The sequence below is a fragment of the Haliotis rubra genome, unplaced genomic scaffold (genome assembly GCF_003918875.1).
Source record: "Haliotis rubra isolate DU_JTF1 unplaced genomic scaffold, ASM391887v1 Scf141, whole genome shotgun sequence".
NCBI lineage: Eukaryota > Metazoa > Mollusca > Gastropoda > Lepetellida > Haliotidae > Haliotis > Haliotis rubra.
Genome location: NW_025765348.1, coordinates 113,476 through 141,051, shown reverse-complemented (window position 1 = coordinate 141,051; position 27,576 = coordinate 113,476). Strand labels below are relative to the sequence as shown.

Below are 27,576 nucleotides of genomic sequence, written 5' to 3'. Positions count from 1 at the left end.
GTAAGAATGATTGTGTCAGGATTTCGTCAGCCAGTCGAGAGAGAGACTGCTTATCGAGGGTGACAGACAGAAACACCCATGAACGGTTTGACTTTGGCTTGGGTTACAGCGGTTTTCTACACTAGCTCAAGCACTGAGTTCAGAGGTCACTGCAATTATGTCGGACTGTCACCAGGCAGCGATCTACTACCTTTATCACTCACTGGCGAACCCTGGCGAACCATCATTTTGTTCGCCAACCAAAACATTCCTGAGGTTCCATGCGCCCGATCATACAAATTTCTTCATGGTTGGACCGTTTACAATGAGAACATTCCTGTAGATTGACTGACAATCTCCATGCGCCGAACCTACTACATTCAGCACTCCATTAGTACTGGCATGGTAGCTGGACTAATTGAATGTTCCTATCTCAGGAGATATCTCTTTGTCAGAGGCAAAAGTTGTTACATCTCTCATTTCCCTTGACCTGCGAGACACCTACCTTCACATCCGGATACATCCAGACTATTGGAAGTATCTTCGATTTACTTTCAAAGGTCATGTCATTGATACCAATGGAGGTCCTGCTGTTTGGCATATGTGGCGAGTTCTTGGCTTTTACTCAGGTACCCAATCCTATAACAAGCTACCTGCATTGTCGATGGGTGTGCGTTGGATTCGAGAACTATATCGGCGAGCTGTGTTTAAGTGGCCCAGTGGTCATCAGGATCCGTTCGGCATTGGGCAGTTGAACTACGGTCCTCTCATATACTGATTCAATCAGGCATTTCGATGGTAGTTTGATACATATTCCATCAGGGGTCGACAGGATCAGCAGTTCTGCTTCAGTTGATGTTTTGAATTTATCATCTGATCGATTCACTCAACACAGTGGCCAGAACCTGACACATTCCCAGGATGAGCAATGTTATTGCCGATGCCCTGTCACGTCCCAAACACCCGTCACTCACGGAGTGGAAACAACTGCCTCTGATATTCCAATCTAAGATCTACCTGTTATCATGACCAGATGTAGACCTGTTTGCCACTCGGTACAACCATCAGCTTCAGCGCAGATGATCACCAATTGCGATCGTTGCTGCTTTGTGTACAATCTGAATAAAATTCTGAATTTTATTTCTGATTTGTGTCTTCGATTCTTCCGGGACCTCGATTTCTTCTCTCAATTTCATTTGAGACTCTGGAGAGTCGCCACCTCACTTACTGTCGTCTGCTCTGTGGAGTAATAACATCAGTGAAGTGAGTCATTCCCGAAGTGTTACACTTCGTAGCGTCATGCTCTTAAGTACCTATACCCATCTATGTGATCTTACTGTGGTAAGTAGTGGAAGTCATAAGATGATGTTGTGGTACTGAACGTTAAAATTGTGAGTTTTCCGATTCAATTACCCTTTCACCCTCCTCGGGACGGTGTCTGTGGGGGTTGTTTCGAAACAGGGGCTGGCCCGATACTAGTTATTAGACTTTTATTACGGGGGTACCTTGGAAATCGTGGTAATGCGACTGATCACACTTGCTAAGCTGCGTCCTTTCACTTTCGTGAAGGTAGTGACTGAACACTACATTACTCAGGAGTCCCGGTCCCTGGGAGCAATTGTGCTTAGTAAATGAATGGGTTCGAACTAACCATCGAACGTAGTGACCTTGGTAGTTATGGGCCTACCTTGTCGTTGCTCCCTACGGATGTAGAAGTGTTCGACAATCTCGCTTGCTGACCTCTACTCCACGGAGCAATCACGTCCTTCCCGAGTTCCTTATGGATTTCGTAGCGTTAAAGCTCCTAAGTACCTTAGCACACCCAGCCTCCCCTCTACTCAGACGGTTACGTATAACTGTCATTGGCTTCAAGAAGAGAATGATCACTCTGAGGTAGTCACGTAGGTAGACAAGGGAACGTGCTGCACGCTTATCCAAGGACTAGGGACCTGTCCTATAAAGAGAGCAGCCTCGGGAACACGGGCGTATGGACAAGAGAGGCCTACAGGAAAAGTTCTCATTCGTTCTACTTAGCGTCGAAGCAAGAGAGAGAAGTGCAAATCATGAGGTAGGATAAGTATATAAATATACAATTTATATTAAAATTTCCAAACTCACCCGCTCACTCATTTATAGTATCACATAACCTTTTGGGGGCGGTGGGGTAGCCTAGTGGTTAAAGCGTTGGCTCGGCACGCCGAAGACCCGGGTTCGATTCCCCACATGGGCACAATGTGTGAAGCCCATTTCTCGAGTCCCCCGCCGTGATATTGCTGGAATATTGCTAAAAGCGGCGTAAAACTAAAACTCAGTCAGTCAGTCACATAACCATTTGTGTTATATGGAAAATTGTTATGTTCTAGATGGTAGTCACCTGTCATGAGTTTATCTGTCCAGCACACAACTGTTGACTGTATTTAAAATAAAGTGCATGCAGATATATAGTTAGTCCTATTAAATGAATTTTGGGTTCCAAAGATGACCAATCTCCTAAATTCCTTTAGTATCATGTGTAGAATTTTGTCCTTGTACTGTTGTGTGTTACACACACAACTACCGTTACACAGGAAGCAGATGGGCCTGTTTATTAAACTCTGATAAGTTTGTGAGATAGGGTGCAAGCTGGTTTTGTCTGGAGCAACTTTGCTTCCATGTCAACATGCACCTAGAGCAAGTCAAATCAGGTTCCTTTAATCGAACTCCTTTAAATATAAACAAAATCAGAAAACAAGTCACCATCCCCTGTAAACTACCTGAATCATGTCCTTCATTGGACTCTTGTAAAACTCTTGTAAAAATGTTTATTCCAGAGTACACATTCAGATATAATAGCTCGACGAACAAGATCCAAACTGCCCTTGACTGACACATCTTTGACCGCCATAGAGGAAGCGTTTGTCGCACCAGACATCACTCCAGATATGTATGACACGGAATGTGATGACTCAGAATGGCAGGAGTTCCTCCGGTCCCTCGTCAAGCCAGACTGTGAGTTTCATAGGGACTTTTGAAGCATTTATACATAATTATACATAAGTTCTCATGTAATGTTTCTGTTTGTTGTGTTTTGGGGGGAGTTGGGGAAGGATTGTATTGGGGTAGCTGAGTGGATAAAGTGTTTGTCATCTCACCAAAGGCCTGAGTTTAAGTCCCCACATGTACTTTGTGTGATGCCCTTTACACGTGTCCCATTGCTGGAATAAAGTGACTGAAACAAAGTCTAATTCACTCCCTCATGAAAACCTGTATTTGACAGGGGTCAGGCAGCTGTGACACACTAATGGCAGTTCCTGGGCAGAGTTACCTTCCTTTGCTCTGTCCTAGATTTGAATCCAAAATTTTCAACGATCATGTCTGTGCTGTACCAGTACCCTCCAGCAACGATGGGTACAATGTGTTAAGCCCATTTCTGGTGTCCCCCGCCGCGATATTGCTGGAATATTGCTAAAAGGGGCGTAAAACCAAACTCACTCACTCACTCCAGCAACGAAATCTCTCACTTTTGACAAAAGGTCAATCACAGTATCGGGCAAGACAGTGTTTTATTTCCTTGCGGAAAGCCAGTTTGAATGCTGATTTTGATTTTCCATGTTCACTTCAGTTAGCAGACATTGAATGATCGCTATACTTTGTTTTAGCGGAGCCTGTTGATCAGCCAGCTGACGATGAGGCAAATGATCCTGAATTCAATTTCTTGGAGGAAGCTGAAAAAATTGTTGAAGTGGAGGAAGATTTCAGATTTGACCGACCTTTTAGGGTTTCAAGTAAGGACAAAGAATTCATATAAGGCACATCATTTTAATCTGAAATCTCCCATGTTTATTGAAGCATGACCCAGACACATACATGTGAGCTTGATGGCTGGTAACGCAGTTATCCACTGGCGTCACTGATCAAGGATTAATGGAGGAGATAGAGTGCACAACAGTTTACTGTGATGTAGGGCTGGGACGGGTTCAAATTTTCTACCTAGGTACCTCATCCCTATTACCTTACCCTACCCTGATACCCGTTATGTTATTTCCTGATATCTGCCCGCGGAAGGAAGGTATTGTTAGAATATTGATCTTCGCAACCCATGCTTGTTGTAAGAGGTGACTAATGGGATCGGCTGGTCAGGCTTGCTGACTTGGTTGACATGTCATCGGTTCCCAATTGTGCAGATCGATGCTCATGCTGTTGATCACTGGATTGTCTGGTCCAGACTCGATTATTTCCAGACCGCTGCCATATAGCTGGAATATTGCTGAGTGCGGTGTAAAGCTAAACTCACTCACTCACTATTTCCTGATATCAAATTTGTAAGAAATGGCAATATATTCTTTAGCTCGGAGGCTACAATTTAGAGTTTTTCAATATGTTAACCATCAAAAAGGTGACTGTAAATTATGTCTAAATCTTCAAAGACAATACAACCTTTTAATCATGAAAGAATAACATATTACATTATTTGGTCTATTAGGCACATGATCATAACAGGTCTGGGTATTGACATGGGTACCCGGGTCCAGTTCATTACCCACTCGTCCCGGGTATCCGGGGTACCCGTCCCAGCCCTCCTGTGATGGCATCAACCGTTAAACCACTGCCTCTGAATCTCCTAGCTTACCTTCCTGAGTATGACATATCTATCCTTGTGGGTTTAATCAAAGTTGTACAATAACTGTATTGTTTTGGGCCCTGCTCATGCTTTATGCAGACACCTTTGAAAAATGTTGAAGATGACGCTAAGCTGGACTTTTGCATCCTCCACGGTCTGATTAGTGTTTGTAATATACATGCAGCCATTGGCATTTATAACCATTGGTACAAAGTGACTTTGACATTGGCAGATGGCATTGCTAAAAGCGCTTAAACTAAACTATCATTGGCAATTTGGTGGCATTGCAACCTGGATATTATAACAGCAGGAAATCTGTTTTGGCAAAAACATGGCATTCTATCCAGGGTGGCATTGTAACCAGGGGCATTATAACCAGGGTGCACTGTATATCAAATACTGTTGACCTAGGTGTGAAACTGCCTTCACCAAGTCTTGGTTGGCCTAACTCTCCCTGTCTGTTTCAGAGAAGGAACTGAACCAGCTGATAGATGAACTTGATGAACTGTTCCCAGAGCAGGAGGAAGAGGATAAGTCTATGTATTTGGAGGAAACACTGCCACAGTATGTACCTACATTCTCCTGGTAGATCTGTGGTACATACCAGGTCAAACAAAATAAGTCCCCAGCAAACACTGCTGTCTGTAAGAGGTGACTATACGGATTGGGTGGTCAGACTTGATCACTTGCATGTCTTCATGTCCCTTTTGTGTAGATCGGTGCTCCTTATATCAGTCGCTGGACTATCTGCTAGTCCTGGAAGATTTGACCAGTGAAGGTCTGGGTTAGAATTGATCTTCAGTAATTGAACCTGGTTGTTGTCTTTAAAGACTAGGCTACCCTAACGGGATCCTGGAAGATTTGGTCAGGCTGGGCTGATTTGGTTGACACATGTCAGCAGATATCCCAATTTCGCAGATCGATGCCCTTGCTATTGATCACTGGAATGTCTGGTCCAGACTCGATTGTTTACAGACCGCCTCCATATAGCTGGAATATTGCTGAGTGCGGCATAAAACTAAACTCACTCACTCACTGGAATATTTGCAGGCTACCATTGTACATCTGGAATATTTCAGAACGTGGTGTTAAACAACCAACAAGAAACTGGCACAAGGATATCTTGCTGCTGTGGTGAATCTATGTGAATGGGTATTGTCATGGCATTGCTGTATTTCCACTTGGTATGTATGAGATTATTGGGTGTTATCTGTTCCAGAAAGCCAACCGTCAAGGCCAAAAAGTCTCCAGTTAAAGCTCCCATGACCAGTATTCATCGGGCAGAGCTGGAGGAGAATGCTCTCATCACCACTACAGAGGAGAAACTACTCATCGAGGAACAAATGCGAAAGGTAAACTATGTTCACATTAAAGGAATGGTTTGTCTGTTTGCTTTTGTAGTTGACAATGTGAGGACATGAATTTTGAAAAAAAGAGTCACTTTCCATGTATTCTTGTTACTGATAAAGCTGAGTCCACAAGTTGAAGATGTTGTACAACCAAAAGTGACCATAACATCAGAACTTACCATATCCATTTGCTTCTCATAAATGAAAGTTTGCCATCTTTTGACCATCTTTGTAGTCTAGTTGATAGAGTGTTGGTTGGGAGAGCAGAAAGATCACTGGCTGTATCATACCAGAAAGTGTTACAAGATGGTACTTGTTGGACTATGTATTCAGCAATGTACATACGTCCCGATTTTGTTATCGCGATATATCATGAACTGTTGCACCCAATGTCTTCAAATTTGGTTACACCCTACATTGGGGGATTATGCAGACACCTGTCGATTTTGGTGACCTTGGCCTTATTTTCAAGGTCACCATGACACTTTGACCACTTTTCAAACTCTTGTTAACGCAATATCTCATGAATTGGTGTACCCAATGTCTTCAAATTTGGTGACAGACAAATTTGGGTGATTATGCAGACACCAGTCATTTCAGGCATCTTGTATGTGACCAAAAAATTAAAAGCAGTAATATGTTAAAAGTATTTCAATCTTCTTTAGCGGCGGGGGACATATTGGCAAACACTTGTTGTTATCCTGCCTGGGATAAACAAAGGGGATACAGCACACTGCAGCATGGTATCTCTGTGGACTAGCACTACAGAATTATCAGCAGTCCAGACTAGTACTAGCAGCTGCATGCACGTTAGTTGAACACAACGTAATGCGCCTCCTCACCATCTCCTACTTGTCAAGAGTATGTTTATATTGATATTGATGAAATTATGTTGTGGTACTTATCACTGCATATGGGAAAACGACATTGTTTTGCATAGGTAGTGTTTACATGCTTCTATTTACTTTTATTTACTCCTGGAAATAATGATGTCTAATGCTGCCATGCTGATGTGAACTCTAGGAATGCTGTTAAGTATTGAAGTGTTGAACTCACAAAGTAACAAACATTTCTGTTGCAGCACGTCCAACTGACGACACAGCTCTTCTTCCTCTGTAAGGGTAGCGAGGACTTCGAGTCCCTGACCAGCTCATGCAGACAACTATTGGTAGGAACTAGTTCCATGTGTCCACATGTCTGGCAGTGAGGCTCAGAGGGAAACAACTGGCCCAATTGTCTGATATGCAGAGTTACCTCCCTTGGCATGCTAGAAAACTTTCGTCATAGATTTTGAAGTGTGGTTAGCTCTTATTGTGTTTCTAGGTTTTCACTTAGCATCTAAGACATGAATCAATACAGGCTGAGATTTCACACCACACTATATGCATAAGGGACAGCCCATAAGTTATGGCTTGGGGGGATGAGGATGATGATGATTTTTATGGAGAAGCATGTACAATGTGAATGACCCCACCCCCTAAAATTTATGTACAAAGTAAGTGGACCCCCCCTCCACCCCCAACCCCTGCACGTCATGTACAAAATTATGTGCAGGCCATCATGATGTCTGTGATATGGTGTAGTGCTTATTAAAATAACACTCACTAACCTTATGTCAAATTGTAGAGGGAGCTTGACATCTTCCGCTGTGTGTCGATGGCACGTGACCTGTCGTCCTACAACGTATGTAACCTGGAGCAGGCTATAGATGTGGTCGGGGAGGACACCTCCTGGAACCTGATCCAGGAGAATGAAGATGCTTCCTCCTACTCTGTGGAAGACACCAACAGCAATGCCACAGACTCTGACTATGACTCGGTGGATGGAGGCAAGAAGATTGCCAGAAAGAAAGGTAAACTATTAGTGAAACCATGTGTTCCACTCATGTCAGCTTCGTGAAAAGTAAACCCGTTAAAATATAGGTTCCACTTGGTCTTCAGCAACCAATGCTTGTCGTAAGAGGCAACTAAACAGGATTGTGGCATCGGGTGGCCATGCTCGTTGACTTTGTTATGCAATGCATAACCAATGGCAATGCAAATGGACATGCTCTTATGCAAATTGCATAGATCAGTGCTCATGCTGTTGATCACTGGATTGATTGGTCCAGCCTTGTTCCTTTACAGACTGCCGCCATTATTGTTGGGAATTGGTTTAAATCTCATAATTGATGATTGGTTCATTTCAACCGATCAATCAAATCAAATAATTGGTAAGCGTCATTTATCAGATTTTCCTGGTTATGTTTGTTAATGCACAAAAAATACAGAAAAAACGTAGTTCTTTCGAGTTTTTTGCAAATTGTACAAAATGCATTTGCGAATTTTACAAAGGATGACTGGTATGTTAGGAGCAAAAATTTCCTGGAGTCTTTAAGATAAACTCAATCCTGACTTGGAACGAGCTTGTAGTGCTTATGAAATGTAACAGACAAAACCAACCTTGTGAAAAACATTGTTAATGCAAACAAGTGCTCCAAAATTGTTTTGTTCGATTATGAGAAAACATTTTAGTCATTGCGACCAATCTTCGATTATTTCAATTAATCGGACCACCACTAGCCGCCATACAGCTAGCTAATACTGAATGCGGTGTTCAACACCAAACAAACACACAAATCTTCCAAAGTAATTTGTAATTCGTTTTGTATTTCGTTCTGGTTTGTTGCAAACCTGTAATTAGCCCTGTGTTTGTATCATCAGGAAGCTCGTCTACAAAGCACCCATTACTGCCATCTCAGATTGAGGTGTTCTGGTCCAGCCCAGTGTTCCTCTACCCTCAGTTGCTGCCTTGTCGGCGGTTATTGTCGCTGGAAGAAGCCAGAGACAGCCGTCTTACCTTCACCAGCGGGGAGGACAAGTATGGATATGTTGTCTTTGATAAGTTTACTCTGTAAAATGTTTGTTGTTGGACATGTTTTGGACTTTGATGATCATGATAGCTGAACCCAAATCTGTTTCTCGAGTTAATCCCTTTGTTGTACCAGGATCTACTAGTTGCCTTGGAACTCAGCACTACTCTTATTCTCATTGACATTACTATGTTAAGCTTACATGCTCCATTCTGGGTCATGCAATTTTAAGTCCAAATCATTTCATTCACTTACTTAACAATTTGTGTGACTAGTCATGATGATATGTACACTCTCTTAACTATTCTGATTAAAAAAAAAACACACACCCCCACAACCCCCAAAAGAAAGAAAAGGTACTACTTTAACTCTTGTACTCAATTTAAGCCCGGGACCGTGAGGTAGCCTAGTGGTTAAAGCGTTGACTCGTCACGCCGAAGACCCGGGTTTGAATCCCCACATGGGTACATTGTGTGAAGCCCATTTCTGGTGTCCCCCGACGTGATGTTGCTGGAATATTGCTAACAGCGGTGTAAAACCAAGCTCAGTCAGTCAGTCAATTTAAGCCCAAATTGATTGACAAGATCTTTCTGCTTCTCCAGCTTGATAGCCCTGGGTCTGGAGCAGTTCCATGGACTGAAGAACCCTCGCAGTCTCATTCAGAAGTACTTGTTACCTGCCAAAACCCTGAAGCAGATCAACTTACGAATCAAGAATATGTCCAGCCAGAGGTCCCCAGATAATCCAATCAAGGTAGAGTTGTCTCCCCTTGGATGAATAAACTATTTGCAGTTGTTTTATTATATGTTAGCATGTTTTATTAACTTTTAATGCAATGTGAAACCAATAATGACAATATAACTTGTTGTAATCAAATTTTCTCCTCTTACAGTATTTCCGGCAGAACAAGAATATGTTGCCAAAGACTCTGGTAGTGGAAGCCTTCTCCCCAGACCAAATGGTGGCTTTACGAGACCAGGATGACAGTATTCTACCAATATGGGCCAAGGTATTAACTGCATAGCAACTGTGTGTTATTGTTCCAGCAATGACGTGGATTGGGTTTAGATTTTGTGCATCTAGTTTTGTGTTGCATGGTTTTAGAAAGTCAGCATTGAGGAAAACACTTTAAATTCTAATATGGCAATAATGACTGAACATGTTTTCAGGTAGGATTTTAACTTGTTACTATCAACATATTAATTATATACTATGAATGGAAGTGTTATTTTCTATGTATTTTAGAAAAAACGGGCGAAAGAGGCAGCACGTGCACTGAAGGGACAGAAGAAACAGAAGAAGAGCAGTGAGAGGAAGAGGTCGTCAAGTCTGAGTACACCTTTGGATTTGGTGGAAGTTAGCAATCAACTTGAGGTAAATGTTAGAGGATAATAATCTTTAGCTTTAACTAAGTTACAGGTTCAGTGCTCAAAGTTCAGAAGACTAGGATTTAAATATGCTAGTATACTTACTGCTGTGTGATATGTTTCACTCCTACAAAATATGTATGTGGTCCTCAGTTTTGAAGTGTTGTGTCTGTTAGGTGGATGTAACATGGTCCCCAAGCAAGAAGAAACCCCACTCGGCACCAGTTTCACCTGCTGATAACGAGGATGGAGACAGTGGCACAAAGAGGTAAGGTGTTTCAGTTCAATTCCTTTGTTGGTGAAAGTAGCACAAATGACTTCCACCTTGTTAGGAAACTGTTGAGAAAAATTGTTTCACTGGTTCATGTAGCAAAATTGTTCTGGTGCCTGTTCCAAAAAGCCATCTATGATGATTGTAAGCCGCTGTTAAAGTATGGATGTTACCTTTAGTGCTAAGATTGCTTTGTAGAATGGGGTATTGTTTTGTTGTTTTTACCTTGTATTGTCCTATAGTTAGACTGTTTTAGATTTGATTGCTAGTTTTAAATTCGAATCTGTGATAATCTAGTTATTTTACTGTCCTTCGTTGACAGGTTTTTATAGTTTGCCATTGCTTATTATGCATAAAATTAATTGTTCTCGTCACGATATGGCTGAAATATTGCCGATGTGACGTTAAATTTTAACTCACTCACTCACTCACTATTGTTTTATTGCATTATTATTTGCCAGTGATCATTTGTCTAAAGTAAACCGGGGTGGTGGCGTAGCCTAGTGGTTAAAGCGTTCGCTTGTCACGCCGAAGGCACAGGTTCGTTTCTCAATATGGGAACAGTGTGTGAAGCCCATTTCTGGTGTCCTCTGTCGTGATATTGCTGGAATATTGCTAAAAGTGACGTGAAATCCAACTCACTCACTAACTCTAAAGCAAACCAACCATATGTTAAGGCTACATATATCACTATTTCTCTCTATGTTACTATCAAATGTGCTGAGTATGCATTACTTGGCCAATAACAGAATGTTGCAGAACTCAGTTATACCTCTGTCAAATTTCTCATACAGTAAAGATTGTCAATATGTTAGAGAAAGTCCACAATATGCCAACCTTTTAACTTTCAACACATACCAATTGATGAAGCAAGTACAAATTCAGATCTGCCATTTCAGACGCTGTGTAGAAGACACATACTCTCACCTGGCACATAACTTCCCACAAAAGATGCCAGTCGGCAAACCTATTATCACGCCAGAGGGAATCTTCATCCCCTTCAAGGCAGCGTCCCAAGCTAGCTCAGTATCAACATCATCAACACCATCTTCAACGTTTCCCAACCCACAGCTGTCTTTGCCTAGTTTATCAACTGATTTAAAATCCCTGCATGGGTCCATTCGAGTGATTCCTGGTACTAAACCAGGTGAATCTCCTCAGATTTTATCCTCTGTGATAGCACTTCCAAGGGAAGCCAGTGCAGCTGTTCTGTGGCCCTGACTCGGGGACAATGTCTGTTGCGGGCTCTGAAGGACGAGACAGAGTCCACATCCAAGAACAGCCCTCTGAATCTGAACGGTCAACTGTGTCTAACCAGGAAGCTGGTGTGACAGAGTCTGTTGAGATGGTAAGAGTGAGTGGTGATGTTAGTGAACAAACTGAAGTGCTGAAGTCAGGATGTCCTTTATCCACACCTGCTGATAATGTTGACAAACAGGAAAGTGGCTTTGATGATGAAGGGATGTCCTATGAATGTAGTGACATTGATGCGGTGGGTAGAGTGAAGACACCGTCTGGTGAAAGGGCTGATCATTGTCAAGTAGAGACTACTAGTGGAGTTGGTGGTGTAATTGAAAGACAGACAGCTGATGACACAACAAATAGGGCTTCTGAAACAAGCCAGATGAACTTAATGGACATTGACAAAGACAGAAGCCAGACAGTTATGGAGTCTGGTGATACTGAGAGTTCCCCAGTAACGTGTCCTGCAGTTATGGAGTCTGATGTAACTGATGATCCTCATGTAACATGTCAAACAGTTATGGAGTCAGATGTTGCTGAAAATTGTGATGTGAGGTGTCAGAAAGTTATGGAGTCCGATGTGGGTGATAATCATCAAGCTGCCCATAGAAATCTTCCAGGCGATCCTGGGTTAAGTTCAGGGCATGGTGACAGTGTAGTCTCCAACAATAATCAAAATGCTGTTGTACAGCCGACAGGGACAGATGTTGATAAGGGTGAACAATCTGATACTGCTGCAATTCATAGATCAGATGTTTCAGATTCATGTGGTGTCTTGGCAGAGGGGTCTGTTGTTGAAGCATCCTCGTGTAATGAAACATCAAACCAAGTTAGTCAAGCTGTGGCCACAGGCATGAAGGAATCACAGAGGGAAAGTGTTGTGAATTTGAGTGTGGAAACTGATGCAAGTGGAGATCTGTCTGAGAAGCAGACTGAAGCAGACGTCAACACTTCCACTGCTTCTGCTGGGATTGTTGACACTGCACAGACTCAGTCTAGTGAAGACTGTATGCAGGAAGTGAATGGTGGACGTCTCAAGGAAGTGAGTGCTGGACATGGCCAGGAGGTTAGAGTTGGAGAAGTCAAGGACGTGAGAGTTGCAAATGACAAAGAAGTTGAAGTATTAGATGTTCAGGAAGGTAGTGTTGGAGACACAACAGCAGCACATGCAGGTGAGGACAGGACAGCTGTAGTAACAAGTGCTGTCAGTGTTCATGAGGTTGTACCAGACCAAGTGTTTGAGATCACATCAGGTTCTGAGAAAACTGACCCAACCATCAATAGCTCAGATCAAACTGCACTTGGAGACAAAGATTCCAAAGACTCTGTAATAACTAGCTCTGAGAAGCTTGGAAACAAATTCAGAACAGAAACAAGAAACAGTAATGGGTATGTCTGGAGATGCGGGCAACCATGACAACACACTCAAAGCATCTGGTCCAGCTGCAGATGAACTCGCCCCTAAAGGTCCCCCACCCTCCTCCCCATCCACCTCCACAACTTCCTATGTGACTCCGCTGGAGATCATTGCAGCCCTCTGCCCATACTACTCCCCAAGCTCCAAGACTGCTCGGCAAAATGTGTTAGAAAGGACTCCACCAAAGAGGCAGTCTGAGACAGTCTTGCGTGAACTAAAACCAAAATCACCTTGTAAGCTGAATAAGCCTGAGACTGATCTTCCCAAACCAGTTTCTCCTTTCCTCCCAAAGATGGTCTCAAAAAGTCCCAAGAATAAGAGAGTTGTGGTTGGAAACAGGACAATTCTGCCAAAAACATTTGTGCTGGATACCAAAGAATCACCTACGAAGAGGGCAGCTAGAAGCTTACGGAAACGAGCTCAGATGATTTGTCAGAGAACTAGCCCATGTAAACTACTCCCTCAAACTGACTTGCAGAGGATCCAAAGAATGCAGCTTTGCCCTCTCAACAAATCATTGTCAAATATCGGGCGGTCGAAACGAAAGCAGGCAACTCCAGTGCGCAAGCTGCTGCATAACTCCTTGAAACGTTCCAACAGTGAGAGTGATGATTTATCTGAAACAGAGGAAGGTAGAAAGTCGGAGGAAGGTCCCAGATTGAGGACCGGACCTAAGCGGAAGATATCTGAAGTGGATGGGAAGCAGGAAGAAAGTGATGGTGGTCAGAGCGAGATGGAAGATTCTGTGTTGTCTCAGGAGGACAGCCAGAATGAGGATGAGGCGGAGGATGGGCAGACGGCAGACAAGAACCATCTCGATATGCTGATGGCTGCTAGCACTACACTCAGGTAGGCTGGATTTCATTAGATTCTAAACATGCTAAAATATTTTGTAATTATTTGCGTATAGTTATATGTATATGGGACCTGTACTTCCATTATTTTGATTCTTTAGTGGAATCTAATTTGTGAAACCTATCTGTGATATTATTGCACAGTTGCAGAAACCACTGTTTGAGAGGCATTCTAGAAGTTGTAAGACTTGTCATTCCTATTGCTAAAACCAACCATAATGTATATGGTCACTCAACTTATCACCAGAACTGTGAAGATTATTCTGGGTATGATTGTTTTCCTGTTACAGGGGTTCAAAATTATTTTAAAAAAGCCACTTGCCACAGGGCAAGTGACTTTAAGAAAGTAACTTGTCCTGACCAATTTTCCACTTGCCCTGATTTTATGAAATAATCATGATGATGTAATTATAAAAGAATAAATCAACATGGTATTTGATGTTAATGTTTACTGGACTATTTATTGAAAAGTGATAAATAGCAAAGAAAGATAACTCTACTTTATCATCATTGCCAAATTTAAATAGCTACATTTTGAGCAGATATGAAATTAAATCCAAGTTTATATGCAGTTTGAAACCATAAGTGGAAATTATCTATTAGCCCACGGACAAGTAAGATACCATTATTTGATTACCCGAAATGAAAACTGACTTGTCCCGGGCGTCGGGCGATGGGATTTCTTAACCCCTGCTGTTAATGATTCTTTTCATGCTTATTTTAGAAATGTAGATCTTAATGTGGAGTATTTCTGACAAACAATACTAATTTATTTCTATGAACTTCTCTACGGAGACAGTTGACTGATTTCCTGGTAGAGGTACATGGTTTTACCTGTATATATTGGGTCTAATACCTATCCATTCTGACCATTTTGTTTGTTCAGGTTGTCACATATTGCATGATATTAATCATTATTGCAAAAGGTTACAAAATTCAGACTGATATAATAATAATTATAATAGGCCATTTATATAGCGCCTTTCAAAGATATTCATCATTACTCCTTGGACACTGTAGTTGAGGAAGTATAGTTTGTTTGTATTGACTATTTGTCATGCTGATGACCCCTAAGTGTCCAATAAACATGTAGACGGTTCTCCCGATGTCACATTAGCCAACATGTCATGTCAGGTTTTGTAGGGGCCATGGGGTAACCCAGTGGTTGAAGTGTTTGCTTGTCCCACCGAAGAACCAAGTGTCTCTTCCCCACATGGGTAAACTGTCTGATACCCATTTCTGGTTTTCCTTGCTCTGATATCGCTGAAATATTGCTAAAGTGACGTAAAACCATACCCATTCACTCTCGTACTTTGTTTTGTAGAAGTAGAATAAGAGTCCAAACTAACCTCTGGATCTTGACTATGTTGACATCACAAACTTCAGGAAAGTGTCCTCAGTTTGCATGATTCTCTGTCCAGAAGATATGTATAGAGTTGTTTCCCTTGGATCATTTCAGAATGTTTGTCTGTTGCCTCAGTATTTACCATGTATACATTATGAGTTTAGGGAGATAGGCTAAACTCATTTTATTCATGTGAACAGTCACTACTTACTGAGTTTCAGAGATTCACAGAGAATCTTGAATCATGCAAATTTTACGTTCGTTACATGATCATAGTCCCTAATCATCCTAATTGAATGCAACATATTTGTGTCGTTTAGATTTGACCACAAGAAAAACCGAGAGAGGAGCAAGAGCAAAACGAGGAAGAAGGAACAAACACTGGCCATGTTGGCGCCAGACCTCTTGGAGATGGATCCAAGGGTTAGTGTTGTCATGGTTACTATACATTTGCTTGCAGACATCTGACCCGTGAAGATCCAGGGTAGAATAGGTCTTCAGCAACCCAAAGGCGATTATGCTTGTCATAAGAGGCGACTAACGGGATCAGGTGGTCAGGCTTGCTGACTTGGTTGACACATGTCATCGGTTCCCAATTGTGCAGATCGATGCTCATGCTGTTGATCACTGGATTGTCTGGTCCAGACTCGATTATTTACAGACCGCCGCCATATCGCTGGAATATTGCTGAGTGCGGCATAAAGCTAAACTCACTCACTCACTCACTTGCAGACATCTCCTCATGATAACCATGGTCCCAAAAAAGTTTCCAGGTGATATTTGTCTTAGTCACCATGGTCTGTTCATCAGTAACTGTTCCTGGATGCACTGGATCGGTTGTCTGGATCTCAGGTTTTACTTGAATGTTTGTCACTTCTAGCATGTGATGCGTAATTCTCATCAGTGTGCATCAATTTGGTCATACAGGTGGAAAACAGACCTTGCCCTTTTATTTTCATCCCATGCTTGGGTACTTCTAGGTAACTCCACCTTATCTTCTGTCGAACCTAGTTGTAGTCAACAATATTATGTAGTATTACTAAGAAATACTTAACAATGCTTTATGCTAATCAAAATACACAGTATATATTGGTATTTCTAGTCAAACAACATGCTTATCATCTCTTGTCCAGTCAAAAGATTAATATTGACGTGAAAAGAGAACCATTGTGTCCCTGAGGCAGACTATCTCTTCACTATTCTGAAGTGTGATATTGATTACATACTCAGTTGAAATAATTTTCTATAAATACAGCTAACTCTGTTTATAGTTAATAGGCTTACAACAAAGTAACGGATATAACAAACAGTTTTTTTGTCTCGGCCCTTGCTGAATGTTTAAGTTGGAATGAGTTAAACGAACTATGGTAATAACGAACTAAAATTAGTGATCCCTTTGAGAGTTTGTTATAACCAAACTTTATTGTACCTTAGTTCATCCATGAATGCATAATGAACACTTTAAGCTTGTCCTCGCATATAGAAAGACGAGAAGGACACAGCGTTCGCCCAGGCGTACCTGGACAGGGTTCGGGACAGCCTGAGTGGAAACCTGCAGGTGTACGAGGAGTTCCTCACACTCATGTACAACTTAGGAAAGGATGGACTCTCAGCTGTCGAGGTTAGTATAAGGGTCTCCCGGACCAGGATCAGTAGTGCTAAATATTTTTAACCTTACAATTGGGAGAAGGTAACACAGGTTTGTATTCATATATGCAGCATTCTTTTGTGAGGTAGATATTCATGTCACCAGAATTTCTTTAATTTCCATATATTGTTTGCTGTTTACCTATGTAGATGACTGTGTTGTTCTGATTAGGATTTCAAAACTCTGAGACTAGCATCATAATAGCTGTGCTGACCAGTGTGAGACCTATAAACTCAGATTATTGACAAAGTTTAACTTCAGATAAAATGAAATAGTTTTCACAAAGATATTATTATCTTGAATTAGGATTTCAGAACAGCAGTTTTATGTATTGAATTAATATTGACCAAGAAAGTCTGAAATACCATGTCAAGTTTGTATTGCAAGGAGAGAACTCAGTGTATATGCCACGAATGTTACGTTTATTCTAGTAAACGTCATTGCTATATAACAGATGACTTGATATCAACATAGACAGTTATTGCAGTAATAATGACATTGTCTGTCACTACAGTGTGACCTTCAGTCTTTGTTCATCCGGTTTGTCCATCATGTCGAGGGACTCAGGGGTAGAAAATAAGTTCATTGTAACTTTATGCTGTGTCCTGACCTGTCTTTTAACAGTGACACATTGATGAATATATTTATGTAAACAAAAAACATTAATCAGTCTTTGTGGATCAAAGGGTCATTCCACACACCGGTCGTACCGCTGTGGCGCTGTTCCCCACGTGACCACAGAAAGATAGTTTAGAGGTATGGTTATCAGGTGTCTGATAACTTGGTGTCCTTGCTATGTTTGTCTCCTTGATGAAGGGGAAAGGTCATGAGTTTTTCTAGTGACAGTGATTTAAACTTGATCACCTTCTCATCACATCTTTTGGTTGTGCTCCAGTGTAACGGTTGGATGCAGGGAGAACAGTTGTCACCCTGATCTTGCTGAAGATTTTAGTAGGGCTTCTTTTGAAGCTGATTTTGCACATTTTTATCACGTTTAACCTTGCTTTGCGATCAAATATGGAGGTTAGGTACTGGACTACTGGAGAACAGTGGTCCCCTTGATCATGCTGAAGATTTTAAGAGTGCTTCTATGAATCTGAATTTCCACTTGATCAGATTTTCATCATATTGAACTTTGTGTTGTGATCCAGGTTAACACTGGAATATTGGAGGATATTTGTCACCATCATAGCGTTTAGGATAATGATGATGTTTTTTAACTTGATCTTGCTGCAGATTGTGGTAGTCCTTCTGATGAAACTGAATTTACACTTGATTGCATTTCATCTTGTTTAACTTTGTGTTGTGATCCAGTTTAACAGTGGGATACTGGAGGATGTTTGTCACTTTCATTGCGTTGTGGTTTTTAGTAATGCTTCTGATGGAGCTGAATTTGCACTTGATCACATTTTCATCATGTTGAACTTTGTGCAGTGATGAATGGGTTTTGGAGAATATTTTTAACCTTGAAGATGTTGAGATTTTATGAGGGCTTTAGTGATGATGATTTTGCACTGAGTCACCTTTTCCTCCCAAGTGTTCAACATTATGGTTCACTGACTTGAGGATCTGTAATCGTAGTGACGAAATCTGGCACTGAGTTTATGACCAGGTCAGCGCAGGCTGAGTTCCTTCTGACGCCGTCCATCTCAATCTGTATTGAAGCTATTCTTCTTCGTTGTTTCCTGTGGGTGCACACATGTATGAGCCGTTTCAACTCGCTGCGGAACTTCTGTCCATTGATGCAGTACAGAAGGAAGTTTATGGCATGGTTGCCATACGTTAAGAAATTCATCACGGAAGCTGTCAGTGTATACTTTGATAGCAGGTGGAAGTCCACCATAGGCCCATCGTAGAAGTCGAAAGTGTAGGGCTTGATGATGATTAGAGCAGCTTTTGGTGCAGAGGCCACAAGGAAAGTCAGGGACACTGACAGAAGCATCACCGTCAGACGTGAATTTGAACGAATGTTAAGAGTATTTGTGTTATTCAGTGATGATGCTTGAAGAGCTTGTTGTCGCTTAATGGCCTTTCTGCTGTCAAGGATAATGAGTATGTTGAACACAAGGAGAACTATGAAAGGAATGAAGGAATATAAGGCTGCGTCTATCCATGGAAACACAACGTCATTGAATCTGACGTATTCTTCCAGAGAGCTGCAGAAACCCCTCTCACTGATAGTGACTGTTGCAAAAAAGTGACCGTTGATTCCCACAAAAATGACACCGAGAAAAATGGACACAACTTTGGCTCGAGGGATAGTTGCGTGTTTAGTGACTGTAAAAGGAAAATGTATAGCAATATAGCGTTCTACTGTCATGGCAACTAGTATCCAAGCTGCAAAATCAAAACTCCAGTATGTGAGAAAGTTGAATATTTTGCAAGCCGCTGGACTTAGTATAAGCACATCATTTCCAGTGAGGTAAGCGAACCACATCCGCAAACAACCGAAATACAGAACCGCAGTATCAGCAACTGCCAACACAGCCATGTAGTAGCAGGTAGATGATCGCAGCATTGTTTTCCTTGTCATCACGATGAAACTTAGCACATTTCCTATAGTTCCAAGCACAACAAGAATGGGGTAACCATAGATACCAAGGTACCTCGACCATCGGTACTCTTTGTACATGTTAAGAATTGTGTCCAAATCAATGGGTGGCATTGGTGGCCGAATGATTCCATCTGTGCCATTAAAGGTTGAGTTTGTACCGTTCTGTGTCATGTCCATGTCAAACATTATTGTAGACGTTTCTTCTGTTGAATTCCCCGCCATTGTCAGGTTCACACAATTGACTCACGTTTAAAACTGAATATTGGAAACCATTGCACCGATTTTACCCAGTGTCGAGATGTGTATGGACGTGATCCAGGACTTTAAGGTGAACAGAAGCATTTCTCTGGTTCATAATCCTCATAGATGTACACTTGTACAAGAAACACAAACAGCTCCTCTCCGTATATACACACAACACTCTAGCTCTTGGTATTATGTAAGCGATGACTCCGGCATATATTCCCAGCTGGAGTTTTGACTGTCTCTGAGCATTACGTCTTTATGAAACGTTATGATGAAGACTGTCGTGACAGAGACAGCTGGCGTGAGTGGTGCGTCTCCACACTGTTCACGTGGCTTGGTCAGGAGGAGATGTAACCCTTTAACTCCCGTAGTTGGTATGTATCACCTGCCATTTACCTTTGTCTTTGTACAGCATGTTCTATAACCATATACGGGTGCAGACAAAACTTTGTTAAGATTATTGAGAAAAAGAATTTAAAATGTATTTGTATTTTATAAGAGTATTACTACAACAGTAATTGAATATTTATCAGGGGACTTCAGGTACTGATCGTAACATCATTTCAGTGGCATTTACTATGTGTATTCATTCATGCAATATATCAAATACTGCATTACTACTGACTTTGCATCGTTGTTGCAGCCATTTTGAAAAATATGCAGTAAAACAAATACTACCTATGTACATTAACCATTTTTTTATAGTCAAGTGTGATTGAATCATATTGTTATTATTAGGCCTAACCTGATATGTAGAATATAGCCAGTTATTTATTAATGTTAATCATGGCATAAGTATTGCTGTGAAACAGCTACTTGGTACTGACGTACTTGGCTGACATTGAATCAGCCTAGTCATGGCAATATACCCTAGCCTTGAAAGTGTTAAAATCAGAAGTGGCTTTAGGTTTGTGTGTCATAGGGCCCAGATGGAACATAAAACACAATATGACAGACAGCAAGTGGCCCACTTGTTCAATGCTGACTAATAATACAACCTGGCACACTTGATATGACCAGTATCCGTAAATATGCTCCCCTCCCATCTTGGTATCATTGACACAATTATTTACGACTGTTTGAGAACCCTTCAAGGTTTAGTTGGGTCAGTTATATTACAGCAGATGAGAGCTGAGTTGCACCTGTCCAGTCAGCTGATGTTGAGTGGCATTTTCCTGAAATAGGCCCCAATTATGTTTTTGTATGAAAGCTGAAAGAATTAGGTGTGAAAAACATCCACCTTCAAGGTCAGCAGATTGGGCATATCAATTAGAATTTGACTTTTCGACTTTATTCCTTTCTGTAATTGTTTGAAAGAGACTTCAAACAACACTAAATGTATTGGTTAGACATAATGTAAAAATATTTGATATTTCCAGCTGAAACAAGCTCTGTAACACATGCCTGACCACCACTATGTCTACCTGATACTTTGTTTTTTGTACAAGTATAATTTAGTACAGAAATTCAATTGATCACAGTCACTTTCATGTTTCATTTTCATTCAAAACGTTTGAGAGTCGGGCTTCATTTGACAAAGATTTTGGAGGTTCTTGTTAAATGTTTATGGATAAGAAAACAGCTTTTGTCCATGCTGGCTGATTTGTACATCCTCATGTTCTCCTCGGAGAATGTTGTTGGCATCTTATTGTTTGAAACAAATGTGGTTTCCGGACTCTTAATTTGTAAAGCTTTTGATGCAGTAGAAGGCATGTACAGTGTGGAATGGTTGTGCATTTGTACAATCTTGTACCAATAGAGTCAATTTGTTGTAACTTAGATATTAACAAAACGCTGGTGTTGTTCTATTAAGCTGATTTGTCAGTTATATTGCTGATATCTCGTAAATTCAGCCAATCCAGGTTGCCATGGAGACTGTCAAGCACCATTGTGTTTGTCTGGTCTGAGTGGGCTACTGATATATTGATGATGGGAGCATTCAGATCACAAATTTGGACTAGAGAGATTGCCTTTGTCATATCTGCAGTTGTAGGGCAGTGTATCAACGCTTTCCTTGTTAATTCCCATGCACCTGTCTGTTCAGGGGCCACTGTATCAAAGGCTCCCCACCTTAACATATGTGATGTAACTGTTGATCAGGCTGTTATGTAAAGGGATTCCCAGCTGAATAGTTACCATTTACCAGTCCTTTGGGCTGTTTTAAGGATTTCTTTTCTTATATCTGATGAGCTCGTCATTAAGAGCTATTATATCAAGTTTTCCCTGCTGTGCCTGTCGATCAAGGCTGTTGTGCCAGGGTTTCCCTCTTGCGCCTGTTGATCAAGGCTGTTGTGTCAAGGGTATCCCTCCTGTGCCTGTCAGTCAGGGCTGTTGTGTCAATTACAGCTGTTGTGTCAAGGGTTTCCCTCCTGCGCCTGTTGAACAGGGCTGTTGTGTCAAGGGTTTCCTTCCTGTGCCTATCGATCAGGGCTGTTGTGTCAAGGGTTTCCCTCCTGTGCCTGTCAGTCAGGGCTGTTGTGTCAAGGGTTTCCCTCCTGCCCCTGTTGAACAAGGCTGTTGTATCAAGGGTTTCCCCCCTGTGTCTGTCAATCAGGGCTGTTGTGTCAAGGGTTTCCCTCCTGTGCCTGTCAATCAAGGCTGTTGTATCAAGGGTTTCCCTCCTGTGCCTGTCGATCATGGCTGTTGTATCAAGGGTTTCCCTCCTGTGTCTGTCAATCAGGGATGTTGTGTCAAGGGTTTCCCTCCTGTGCCTGTCAATCAAGGCTGTTGTGTCAAGGGTTTCCATCCTGTTCCTGTCAATCAGGACTGTTGTGTCAAGGGTTTCCTTCCTGTGCCTGTCAGTCAGGGCTGTTGTGTCAAGGGTTTCCCTCCTGCGCCTGTTGATCAAGGCTGTTGTATCAAGGGTTTCCCTCCTGTGTCTGTCGATCAGGGCTGTTGTGTCAAGGGTTTCCCTCCTGTGCCTGTTAATCAAGGCTGTTGTATAAAGGGTTTCCTTCCTGTGTCTATCAATCAAGGTTGTTGTATCAAGGGTTTCCCTCCTGTGCCTGTTTATCAAGGCTGTTGTAAAGGGTTTTCATCCCATGTATGTCGATCAGGGCTGTTGTGTCAATTACAGCTGTTGTGTCAAGGGTTTCCCTCTTGAGCATGTTGAACAGGGCTGTTGTGTCAAGGGTTTCCCTCCTGTGCCTGTTGAACAGGGCTGTTGTGTCAAGGGTTTCCTTCCTGTGCCTATCGATCAGGGCTGTTGTGTCAAGGGTTTCCCTTATGTGCCTGTCGATCATGGCTGTTGTGTCAAAGGTTTCCTTCCTGTGCCTATCGATCTGGGCTGTTGTGTCAAGGGTTTCCCTTCTGTTCCTGTCAATCAGGACTGTTGTGTCAAGGGTTTCCTTCCTGTGCCTATCGATCTGGGCTGTTGTGTCAAGGGTTTCCCTTCTGTTCCTGTCAGTCAGGGCTGTTGTGTCAAGGGTTTCCCTCCTGCGCCTGTTGATCAAGGCTGTTGTATCAAGGGTTTCCCTCCTGTGTCTGTCAATCAGGGCTGTTGTGTCAAGGGTTTCCCTCCTGTGCCTGTCAATCAAGGCTGTTGTGTCAAGGGTTTCCCTCTTGTGCCTGTTGATCAAGGCTGTTGTATCAAGGGTTTCCCTCCTGTGTCTGTCGATCAAGGCTGTTGTATCAAGGGTTTCCCTCCTGTGTCTGTCAATCAAGGCTGTTGTGTCAAGGTTTTTGCTTCCTGTGCCTGTTGATCAAGGCTGTTGTATCAAGGGTTTCCCTCCTGTGTCTGTCGATCAAGGCTGTTGTATCAAGGGTTTCCCTCCTGTGTCTGTCAATCAAGGCTGTTGTATCAAGGTTTTTGCTTCCTGTGCCTGTCGATCAAGGCTGTTGTGGTTTCCCTCCTCAAATTACCCTGATGCACTTCATAATTGTATCCCATGTACCGCTACAACAGGTGCCTTTGTACATGTATCAAGAGTTTCCCACCAGTCTATATTCAATGTACCTGTCCATTGCAGGGTTGAATATATCCTCTTTGTTATATCTGATGTAATCTTCTATTGAGAGTCGTCGTAACGAGGGTTTGCCTCTACCTTGCAGGGGTGGAAATAACTTTAAAATTGCTAGTGTACTCTGGTACAGTGGCACATATGAAATCATTTGCCCTGATAATTGTTCCACTACACCGGCCGTTTTCTTGTTGAATTTTTAAAATAAAAAACATAAATAACATTGGAAAGTCAACTGGATGCCGGTACAGTGTGATATACGAATTTGCTTGCCCGACAGAAAAAAACACTGGATTCGGGTGTCGGGCAATGGGTTATTTCCACCCCTGCCTTGTATTATATCCAATGCACTTGTCCATTGACGGTTGGTGTATCAAAGTTTGCTATATCCGATTTACGTCTTGATTGAGGGCTTGTGTTTGAGGGCTGCCTGTATCCTTTGTTACTGTACCTGTCTACTGAAGTCATATCAAGGGTTGCCTGTATCCTTTGTTACTGTAAGTGTCTACTGAAGTCATATCAAGGGTTGCCTGTCTCCTTTCTTACTGTACTTGACTACTGAAGTCATATCAAGGGCTGCCTGTATCCTTTGTTACTGTACGTGTCTACTGAAGTCATATCAAGGGTTGCCTGTATCCTTTGTTACTGTACTTGACTACTGAAGTCATATCAAGGGTTGCCTGTATCCTTTGTTACTGTACCTGTCTACTGAAGTCATATCAAGGGTTGCCTGTATCCTTTGTTACTGTACCTGTCTACTGAAGTCATATCAAGGGTTGCCTGTATCCTTTGTTACTATGCGTTGTCTACTGAAGTCATATCAAGGGTTGCCTGTATCCTTTGTTACTGTAATGCGTGTCTACTGAAGTCATATCAAGGGTTGCCTGTATCCTTTGTTACTGTACCTGTCTACTGAAGTCATATCAAGGGTTGCCTGTATCCTTTGTTACTGTGCGTGTCTACTGAAGTCATATCAAGGGTTGCCTGTATCCTTTGTTACTATCAATTGCGTGTCTACTGAAGTCATATCAAGGGGGCTGCCTGTATCCTTTGTTACTGTACTTGTCTACTGAAGTCATATCAAGGGTTGCCTGTATCCTTTGTTACTGTACGTCTACTGAAGTCATATCAAGGGTTGCCTGTATCCTTTGTTACTGTCTACTGAAGTCATATCAAGGGTTGCCTGTATCCTTTGTTACTGTACTTGTCTACTGAAGTCATATCAAGGGTTGCCTGTATCCTTTGTTACTGTACTTGTCTACTGAAATCATATCAAGGGTTGCCTGTATCCTTTGTTACTGTACTGTGTCTACTGAAGTCATATCAAGGGCTGCCTGTATCCTTTGTTACTGTACCTGTCTACTGAAGTCATATCAAGGGCTGCCTGTATCCTTTGTTACTGTACCTGTCTACTGAAGTCATATCAAGGGCTGCCTGTATCCTTTGTTACTGTACCTGTCTACTGAAGTCATATCAAGGGTTGCCTGTATCCTTTGTTACTGTACCTGTCTACTGAAGTCATATCAAGGGTTGCCTGTATCCTTTGTTACTGTACCTGTCTACTGAAGTCATATCAAGGGCTGCCTGTATCCTTTGTTACTGTACGTGTCTACTGAAGTCATATCAAGGGTTGCCTGTATCCTTCATAAAGTCTAATGTACATGTACACTGAAAGTTGTTATATCATGGGCTATTGCTATCCTTTGTTATATCAAATGTACGTCCACTGCGTGTCGTCTTATCAAGGGTTCCCCTCATCTCTGTTTGGTAGTTGTTGATTTGTGATAAGCTGTTTAAGTGCTTAGCTCAATAAACATTCTTACCTGGCAGCTCAAGTTTCTTAAGACATGTTAAGAATGTAAAGGTAAAAATAGGCATGAGTAACTGTAAGTGACCATATATCACCATTAGCTCACCTGGCTCGAGGGGGTGCCAACGACCCGGGTTCGATTCCCCACATGGGTACAATGTGTGAAGCCCATTTCTGGTGTCCCATGCAGTGATATTGCTGGAATATTGCCTTGAAAAAGCGGTGTAAAACTATACTCACTCACCTTACACAAAGTCAGTTCTCTTTTGTAAACTAATGCATGACCTTGCGAAGAAATACTAACTGTTACATGTAATCATGATAATTGCAGATAGTGCTTTTGTTGTTTTCACATATGTTCAACAAATCAAACTGCAAAATGCAAGTTGAACAAGATTGTGACCAAAGTGGTGGCTTTCTCACTTCCAGGTGTACAAAAGTTTGAGTCAGTTGCTGAAGGACTTCCCCGAGCTGCTGGATGACTTTGCAGGGTTCCTTCTCCCGGAACAGGCTGTCATGTGTGGCTGCTTCATGAAGAACCAGGAAGTCAGCAAGGCCAGGACACTCCTCAGAAAACTTGAGGTAATGTCAGCTAGATACAAAGATATTTTAAACTTATCCTATCTCACGACTTGCACCTCTCTCTCTTCATTCACCATGAGTGGAAACGAATTAAAACTTTGCTCCAAGGCCTACCTTGCCCCTCTCCCCGCTGTGCGTGTCTTCTGTGTCAGTCGTGCTCACTAGTCCATGACAGCACGAGGCATGCGCAGTCCTCACCCACTTGATCACCTCACATACTCATTCTCTTTCTTGTCGCCCACTGAGTGGACGGGAAAATTTTCGCCTGAGAATTGCTCAAAATGGTTAAGCCTGTTAAGGCCAGTAAACGGAAGTTTTGGCGTCCGCTGTAATAAAGTATTTTCAGCATGGGACCCTCACACATCGCGGTGTTGATTGTGTGGGTGTTTGTGACTGGGACACACGCTGTCCTAAGTGTTCAGGTCTGTCTAATGAGGCGCTTAAATCTTACAAACGCGTTTGTGCCAGACGCTTGGCAGATAGGGCTAGGACTATTTCTGCGGGTCTGGTCCATCTCCCGCTAAGAAACAATGCTTAGATCGCCCCACCCTCACTGCTCACCGCTCTCAATCGGCCGCCTCGCTTCTGACGACTAAGATTTTATGGACGCTTCGCCAGATTCCTATTTATCTGAGAACGGAGACGGCTTTTAGGGGAGGTTCCTCACCCAGTTTACGCTCTCAGGAGCGCACTCAGGGTGGTAATGACCGATATTTCTTCTACGCCAGACCTGCGATCTACATTATCTCGTAGGTCTGTTTCTTCGAACGCATCACAGACTTCGAACTTCTAAGCATTCATCGCCAAAGCGGGATCGGCGCGGTTGGAACGCACTCGCTCTCCTAATTCCACGGTTTCATCTAACCGAACAATTCACCCACACGAAGTTGAATCACCATCTGGTGCGAAGGTTCAATGCGTTTCTTCCACGGCTGGCAAGAGTCGCTTCTAGGTCTCGCTTCACTTTCCCCGAAGCCGCTCACCCCCGCCGAGCCTGCCGAACCGACTCACATCGCCGAAGCCGCTCACACAGCCGAAGCCGACTCACATAGCCGAACCGCTCACCTTTACCGAACCGCTCACCTTTGCCGAACCGACTCACATCGCCGAAGCCGCTCACAGCCAGCCACATAGCCGAACCGACTCACACACAGCCGAACCGCTCACCATGCCGAACCGACTCACCCTGCCGAACCGCTCACACGCCGAGGCGCTCACCAGAACATCCTCGAATGAGTTCAGTTGATCGAACTGATTCACGAGTCGAATCGGGTTCCTCTGGCCGCATTCGTTTCGTGACTCAAATAGGTTCACCAGGACGAACCGCTTCACATTCCCGACTCAATTCACCTCAACAGGTGTTTCCGCTCGACTCACCACAGCGCTTTGATTGATTCGAACCGCTCACACGGCCGAAGCCAGCCGAACCGCTCACATGGCCGAAGCCGCTCACACAGCCGAACCGCTCACACGGCCGAGCCGCTCACCAGTACATCTTCAAT

The 27,576-nt window shown here is 42.6% G+C and overlaps 2 protein-coding genes across 2 annotated transcripts in view; both read left to right on the top strand.

The window, feature by feature from the left end:
- Window positions 1-11,638, top strand: part of LOC124268977 (GON-4-like protein) — a 28,088-nt gene extending 16,450 nt beyond the window's left edge. The window contains exons 8-19 of the mRNA XM_046704005.1: window positions 2,790-2,967; window positions 3,618-3,743; window positions 5,047-5,143; window positions 5,799-5,931; window positions 7,010-7,096; window positions 7,555-7,780; window positions 8,631-8,787; window positions 9,382-9,532; window positions 9,672-9,788; window positions 10,025-10,153; window positions 10,323-10,414; window positions 11,317-11,638. Of these exons, the coding sequence (XP_046559961.1) occupies window positions 2,790-2,967; window positions 3,618-3,743; window positions 5,047-5,143; window positions 5,799-5,931; window positions 7,010-7,096; window positions 7,555-7,780; window positions 8,631-8,787; window positions 9,382-9,532; window positions 9,672-9,788; window positions 10,025-10,153; window positions 10,323-10,414; window positions 11,317-11,638 (1,815 nt within the window). The remainder of the gene's footprint in view (window positions 1-2,789; window positions 2,968-3,617; window positions 3,744-5,046; window positions 5,144-5,798; window positions 5,932-7,009; window positions 7,097-7,554; window positions 7,781-8,630; window positions 8,788-9,381; window positions 9,533-9,671; window positions 9,789-10,024; window positions 10,154-10,322; window positions 10,415-11,316) is intronic.
- Window positions 11,639-11,648: 10 nt separating this feature from the next.
- Window positions 11,649-27,320, top strand: LOC124269009. The gene is made up of 6 exons (XM_046704038.1): window positions 11,649-12,831; window positions 13,025-13,925; window positions 15,596-15,698; window positions 16,759-16,896; window positions 25,922-26,074; window positions 27,027-27,320. Exons 1-6 carry the CDS (start codon window positions 11,649-11,651, stop codon window positions 27,318-27,320), a joined length of 2,772 nt encoding a protein of 923 aa, XP_046559994.1.
- The last annotated feature ends 256 nt before the right edge of the window (window positions 27,321-27,576 follow it).